The sequence below is a fragment of the Arachis ipaensis genome, chromosome B09 (genome assembly GCF_000816755.2).
Source record: "Arachis ipaensis cultivar K30076 chromosome B09, Araip1.1, whole genome shotgun sequence".
NCBI classification, from domain to species: Eukaryota; Viridiplantae; Streptophyta; class Magnoliopsida; order Fabales; family Fabaceae; genus Arachis; species Arachis ipaensis.
In genome coordinates this window covers 145,393,925-145,401,089 of record NC_029793.2, presented here as the reverse complement: position 1 = coordinate 145,401,089, position 7,165 = coordinate 145,393,925, and the positions used below count along the sequence as shown (strand labels likewise).

General features: G+C 35.7%; 2 protein-coding genes across 4 annotated transcripts in view; both read right to left on the bottom strand.

The window, feature by feature from the left end:
* LOC107616826 (putative methyltransferase C9orf114) overlaps positions 1 to 2,364 on the bottom strand; it is an 18,883-nt gene extending 16,519 nt beyond the window's left edge. For both annotated transcript variants that reach the window (XR_001614657.2, XM_016318742.2), the window contains exons 1-7: positions 2,066 to 2,364; positions 1,873 to 1,920; positions 1,600 to 1,764; positions 1,416 to 1,482; positions 754 to 815; positions 398 to 476; positions 7 to 122 (exon numbers count right to left, since the gene is read on the bottom strand). Coding sequence is in view for 1 of the 2 variants with exons in the window: in XM_016318742.2 (XP_016174228.1) it covers positions 7 to 122; positions 398 to 476; positions 754 to 815; positions 1,416 to 1,482; positions 1,600 to 1,764; positions 1,873 to 1,920; positions 2,066 to 2,281 (753 nt within the window). In the remaining variant the exon portion in view is untranslated. The remainder of the gene's footprint in view (positions 1 to 6; positions 123 to 397; positions 477 to 753; positions 816 to 1,415; positions 1,483 to 1,599; positions 1,765 to 1,872; positions 1,921 to 2,065) is intronic.
* On the bottom strand, positions 3,107 to 6,996 carry LOC107619294 (protein phosphatase 2C 70). Of its 2 annotated transcripts, none has more exons than XM_016321550.2 (13): positions 6,727 to 6,996; positions 6,289 to 6,475; positions 5,991 to 6,161; positions 5,711 to 5,886; positions 5,462 to 5,620; positions 5,085 to 5,228; positions 4,903 to 4,964; positions 4,486 to 4,621; positions 4,283 to 4,377; positions 4,081 to 4,196; positions 3,838 to 3,967; positions 3,608 to 3,662; positions 3,107 to 3,511 (listed from the first exon to the last, which is right to left on the bottom strand). In XM_016321550.2, exons 1-13 carry the CDS (start codon positions 6,862 to 6,864, stop codon positions 3,368 to 3,370), a joined length of 1,713 nt encoding a protein of 570 aa, XP_016177036.1. In that variant the 5' UTR covers positions 6,865 to 6,996; the 3' UTR covers positions 3,107 to 3,367. The 2 variants fall into 2 exon arrangements, with proteins under 2 accessions (XP_016177036.1, XP_020966863.1); XM_021111204.1 differs by having other exon boundaries at positions 6,382 to 6,475.

Below are 7,165 nucleotides of genomic sequence, written 5' to 3'. Positions count from 1 at the left end.
TCATACCTTGTGCATGCAATCCTTAAATACTGAGCTAATATTACGTGCATAGCGCACTTGATATCCCCAATATTCACCTTCTTCCCTAGGCTTGGATGACGACACAACCTGGCGTGGTAAATCTAGATGAAGTACATGTATTTCAAATTAGCATAAATTCATATAGCAAAGATGTTTGAAGTATTTAGCACTGGTCTTCAGCAAAGTGATCGTCTGTAGTTCCTCGATAATCACCTGACACTTAAATTTTCTCTTGTCATGATTATAATTTCTTTTTCAATTTTCCCTTCCCAAAAAAGTTTAACACTAATACCATATGGCACAATTTACAACAAAAAGCTTGTGAAAAATCTTGAGCATAACTAAATAAGTGAAAAGAAAAGATCAAATATATTACCAGAATCCAAATTGCGCTCGGCACCCATGGCTACCGTGACTCTTCTTCCTGGTTCCAGTAGTTGGTCAACTACAACATGCTGCATATGTTTGCGTACTTTATCAGATCATACGCAAATTAACAAGCATTACAACTTTCAGAATGAAATAGAAGAAAAGGAAAAGAAAAATGTAACAGACACAGGGAATGCTGTTACGTTATTTTAATCATTTATCAATGTAATTGGCATAGATGCCAACGTCCAAACAACTCAATGGGGGAACATGAATGAATATGTGGATAAGGAACATTGGGATTGCATGCAGGAAAAGAGAAACATGCTGAGGCATAGTAAACTATGATATGTAAAACCATACCTTAGCTAAACCAACATCAACTAGTGTTCCCGTTGAGTTTGAATTACCATTTATTGTGACACCTACAAAGTTATTGCAACATATCAAAACCTGGCCAGAATGACCACAGAGAAAACAACAAATGAAACACCAATGCTATGCTAGTACAAGGTTTCTAATTCAACAGTTTTTTATTAAACAATGAAGTTAGTAAAAGAGAAATAAAAGCCAGTTCAAACAAAAGAGGTATCATGTCCTCTTAAGTCTTATTTAAGGTACATGATTACAATAAAGATCATGAATCCCCTGTGCATAACCACCTGGGTTAAAAACAATGATAAACAAGTATTATAGGCCTCTTCTAGCAGCTAAGAAGCTTCAGCTAACCAAAACTCAACACACAGAATACATGGATCAGCTGGAGCAACTAGACTCTCCATCAGAAACCAAATATGTAGTTAAACCATTCAAAGCAAGGTCCATTTCTATTGTTTCTCTTTAAGTTTACTCAGGTGTTCCACTACCCATTTGACTAAACTTTCTTAAGTCATTCCTTGTAATTTACTTTTCCCCAAAGGGCATACCTTCTCATATAAGCAAAAGTACCTAAGATGAAAGCTAACCATCCCATACAAGAAAATACATGCTGTACAGTGAAGTTCTACTTGAAAGACAAGACCTACCTTCCCTATATGGACCCCACTCATGTTTGCGCAAATGGTGCGGGGGATCAAGGGGTGGCAACAGGCCCTGCAAATTGCAACACAAATAACCCAAGTTAACCCTGGACTAAACATTCAACAAAATAAACTCTAAAAATGCAGATAATAACAGTAAAGAATAAGCATCATAGTGAGTTGTTCCAACCACAAATCTGAGGCTGTTATGCATAGGGAACAAAGCCTTCCTCAGATACTGAGGCGTCTCAAGATATCGCAGGATTCGGATGAGAAAAGCTGCACCACTTTCATCATCTGAATTCTCCATCACGGGGTCCCTATTTGGCTCCCCATTATTATCAAACACAACAACCTATGTACACAAGAAAAAAAAAAAAAAAGCAATTATCAATCTGAAAACATTCAAAGCACCAAACTGAAAGTAACATATGATAAATGTAGAGAGCAAAGCATTAGCAACCTCGTCGATACAGAAAATAGTTGCAGCACGAGCGATTTGACCAGCCAGCTGAAACAGAACACATTTTTTGAACAAGGATAAGAAACAAAATTAGGAAAAATATTCAGAAACTCTTGAACTGAAGCAAGTTGCTTCTTTTTTATTCCCTTTCAGTTAGTGAGTGAGTAAATAGAGAAGAGAGTAGGGAGCGGACCCGAGTGGCGAGGTCAAGGGTTGGAACGTTGTCAATGATGGAAGCAGGCACAGCTATGCTCACTGTGGCCCTCTCTTTTGGTTTCTCGTTCTTCTTATTCTTCTTCTTCTTCTTCTTGAGCTTCTTCGCATTATCAGAGTCGTCACCGTTTCCATCGTTAGGGTTGAGCTGAGGAGATTCGGCGTCTTCGTCTCTTCTCTTATTCTTCTTCCCCATCTCTCTCGCGATGAACTGATCTCTTTTCAGGGTTTTAGTAGAGACTCCTATTTCCTTCTGTTTTTTCTATTTTTTTTTTTTTATCAAAGATATGGAGACTCAAATCTGCAACTTCTTAATTGAGTATAGAAAGATTATGTCATTTGAGCTATTATTTTTTGGCAAAAATTTAACAAAGTCATGTTACCACCAAGCCAAATGTATCTTCTCTGTTTTCTCTATCTTTGCTTAATCATATTATATCCTATTAATACAACTTTTTTATTTAAATTTTCTTAATAATAATATCCGTTTTAACCAATATAATAATTATTTGACTGCGCTTTTAACTAAATGCACCTTTTTCACAAGGTTCTTGCAAATTGCAATGGTTTGCTTTTTACCTTTACGTGCAAGATGACAAGATCTTTCTCGGTATTATTTCTGCTTGGTGAATCCTTTGTCTCAACGTCCATTTCAAATAGATGAAAATTAAGAGAGTAAAAGACACAATTTTGAATTTTTTACATGTTCTGGTTTTGGTTATGTTTACATGCATGAGAACTGAGAAGTACAAGGCTCTTGTCGTTGTTACTGGTTCTCTTTGCTCCAATACATTGGTGACTTTTTTCTTTTTGGTAATATACATTGGTGACTTTACATTTCTATTTTTAAATTAAAAAAAAAAAAAACACTTTATGAACCTAAACCAATGTTCTTTAGGATCAAAATTGTAGCACATAAACGTTAAATTATTTTTAAATTTTCCATGTAAACAAACATCGTTTTTACTGAAAACAATAATGTTCCAACAAGCACAACCAAAAAGGGGCAAATCTATTTTTGTTAACACCATAATTTGACGACATTTTTTTATTTATGATTTTTGTATTTCTCTGCAATGTATCATTCCATACATCCTAATTTTTAAAACAACTTCGTACCTTGTTCATACTTAGTTCTGATTGAAGTATACCTACTTGAATCCATAGCAACCTAACTTTTTTTTATTTCTATGCGATAAGCTTGGGTAGAACCGAGAAGGGAACATGTTCCGGGGACAAAAATGATATAAGACTATTGCTATAACACTATTTATAATTCACACTATGATTCAACTCTACAAGTATCAAAATCTAAGAAAATTACACAGGTATTATCCTTTGTTCTTTGTGTTTTAGCCTCATTCAACAAGGAATTTGCAATTCTTTCTGCAAATTTCTCTCTATCCGTTGCATATCTCTCCCTCATCTGTGCAATTCAGAAAGGAAAGCAGAAGTGTTAGAACAAGTTGATGGTAAGAAAAAGACTGAACTATAAACATTCAAGTATTCTTTTTATCGAAACCTGAAGAACTAGTTCAGTTGCCTTCTTCATGCTGATCACATCCCATAACCCGTCACTGTACATTTACAGATGCCAAAGTTACTTATATTCAATATGAAAAAATGATCATACAATAAAGCCTAATACTTTCCACGAAAAAAGAGTGCAATATTCAATGACAGTGAACAATGGTTTCACAAAGATATATGTTGCCATTTAAAACAAAAGCATATGTCAGAAACAAAAATCACCTAGCAAGAATGGCGAATGGTCTGCATGCTTTATCAATATGCATGACTTGACTTATATAAGGCTCTGAACTAAACCGTGAATCCTGCTGTTTCAGGAACTTGTCCCCAAGCATCCTCGCAAGATTCATACCTGCATCAGGGTGAGAACCAGAATTGGAACTTTCCAAGTCAATTTTGCTGGCTCAAGAGAATGGAAGGGACTATTCTTCTGGGAAAACAATTGAAGGTTTTATTCCTTCATACCATGTAGACGTTTCTCCCCATTTTTCAATGGATCTCCTGTCTCTTCAATTCGAAGTCTTTCCGAATGATTAGCTACCTTATGATCTTCTGTCATCTTAATGTGTTTGCCATCAACACTAACAAAGATAAATTATAATGAGTTTCATACAAACATTAAGTATAGTCACAACAGCTTACTACTAGACAAAATTATAATACATACCATAAGATACAGGTGGAGTCTCCAACATTCGCACATTGTGCAAAAAGATTTTTATCACCATCAACCCACACCAGAAGCACTGTTGCTGTGCATCCCTGCAAAGTGTTCGTCATTAAAAGCTATAAAACATAAACTGATAAAAGTGACTGGTAAAGCAATCCACGAAGAAAAAAGAAAATGTTTCCTAGATCAGAGGAGAATACCTCACAATCGTGATTCATGCCTGCTTCTGTTTGAGCAAATGCATCTCGAAGAATTTCTGAAGCATCACGAAGTGACAAAACCCTCTCTCGTGCTAATGAATTTGATAATAAATTGCCAATTATCTCAGGAAAAAGTCTGAAACAAGGAACAACAGAAGAAAAAGAAAGAAAGAAAAAGAAATAAGTAATGCATCAATTATTAGATCCATAACAATCGTCAATCATGCATGTTCCATAAAAGTTAAAAAGATAAATATTAATGCAAGTTGTTGGAAAATTGAATATTAAGCAATACCTTCTGTGAAAAATTCTTTTTATTGGTCTGATCTTGGTTTGCAAGTTTTCTTTACATTCATAAGTTGAGGAAAGAACATAGAAGAAGCAATCAAGAATAGGTAAAAAGTTAAAAATACTGACCTGCTAGCAGATTTGGCAGCCCCATCTCCACCATGCCCATCGCAAATGCCAAACACTCCAAACTGCAGATTGGGAACATAGGCAGGTTAAATTAGATAACTCTTGTGAATAGAAGTGAGAAAGTAAAAAAGAAAATGTAAAAGAAACCTTAATTGAATGAGTATTATGAATAAGTCCCAAACCTGATCCAACCCAGGCAGAGGCCACTCATAATAGCAAACATCCTGCATAGGCAGCTTTTTGCCTCCTCGACGCAAAGCCATTGGATCTGATGCCATACCCACCCCAAAGGGAATATGCTGCTGATTTTGCTTAGTAATATGAACCTGCAATGCATTAAAGTCACATAAGACTTTATAAGAGCACACAAATTTAACCACAATAGCATAGCATTCCAAGTATCTGTGTGTGAAAGAGAATAATAGTTCCAAGCAAACAAAATAACTTATGGTATGTTTTGTTGAAAGGTGAAAAGGGTGGAAAATTTTCATTCATGAGCTCCATATGTAAAAATAGACATAAGAGCATCGTGTAAAGGAGATTCCGGCATAATACTTACAATTGCTTTTGATGTTGTTCCAAGAGTTATGATATCTCCATTAGCAAGATCCACCGGATCACTCCAATGCCTGCTTCCAGTCTTTGGATTGTTGATTGGCTGAGAATTTAACTGTGTTCCATTTAAGCTACCCATATCTACCAATTCCCACCTCATTTTCTGAAAAATTCAATCTAATAATTATTATTGCGCTGTATACATATAGAAAACATTCAAATGGAAGTCTCCAAGAACAGAAAAGCGACCTACATCCACATTCCAGTTTATTTGAGCATGCTTTCCTGACACTTCTGAATCATTTAGCAACAAATCACTTGGAGAAACTCTTCCCAAGGTTAGTGGTAGACGAGAGGTATTTGTTGACTGTACAGAACAACGAAGTCCACGAGAAGGACCATCATTAACCTCCAGCGTGAGGCAACTTCCTGTACTTCTAAAAAAAGATATGATGACATGTTTCGCATATTTCAGCCAATGCAAATACATTTAGAGATAAACCCTGATAGATAAAAAAGTGTTAAGAAATTACTTTGATCAGAGATATCTCCTTGCACAAAGTCTTTCAGTCTGTCACTTTCAAAGTTTGATCTTCTATGCTTTGGAGTTTCAACAAATTGAGCTGGGGGAAATACAAGTGTTTGACCAGTAGCATCAACATCTTCCAAATGATCATGAATTACATCTAAAACCAAGCTATCACCTGGAGACAATTAATAGGGCACTACACTATAAAGACTTTGCAATAAAACAGATCAAGAAAGCAGAAAACAATGATAAGAACAAAAGATGTACCAAAAGCTGCAATGGTGGTAATTAAGTAAGACTACCTAGAGGCACATTAGAGGGAAGAGAAATTTGCTTTTGAACAAGTGAATCGTTTTGTGGGACGCGAAAATGAAGTTGGTTGGGAGAGCAAGCACCTTCAGGATCATAATCTAAGGGAAATTCATTGGTCTGATTATGTGAAACCTGAATGTCATCAGCTGAAAGAAGAGGCCTCTCCAGCTCACTAGCCTGAAAATGCAAAAGTAAGATCCAATCAAGGCTTTGAGAATGCAAACTGAAACAACAGATAATAGATCAAATTGACCACAAAATCATAATTAGGAACATTCAAATACAACAGTATTCATATTTATATACAAGTGGAATCAAGAAAAGTGCATGAATGAACACAGAATCATTGGATCAAACAGGTGGCATGCAATGTTATGTTTTGCACTTATTACGAATAAGATGTCAAATTCATATAAATGGAATTGAACCTTGATGGAGGTGGAGGAGGAGGGGGAAGAGGAGGAGGAAAGAGGGAGAAAAAAGCGCCATGGCTTGAAGACGAAGAAGAGAATGGAGAGGAGAAGAAGCAACAGCATAAGGAGGAGAAGAGTGAGAAACAGCGGCATCTTCTTCGTTTCTCTCTCTTCCCTCCAAACATCACAATGCTTCGCTCCTCACCCTTTCCGACAACCTCGCCTACAAATGCTCGAACAACTCTCACTCCAAACTTTCTGGTTTTTTTTTTTTTTTCATTCATTCATTTACTATTTTCTTATTTTAATTCACGGTTTCACTATTATTTTGTCCTAAAAAAATTTAATTTTTAACAAAATAAATCCAGAAAGAAGAAATAATATTTTGGTCACTAAAAATAAAAATTAAATTCTGATACAATATTAATATAAAGCAACTTTACATGCACATATG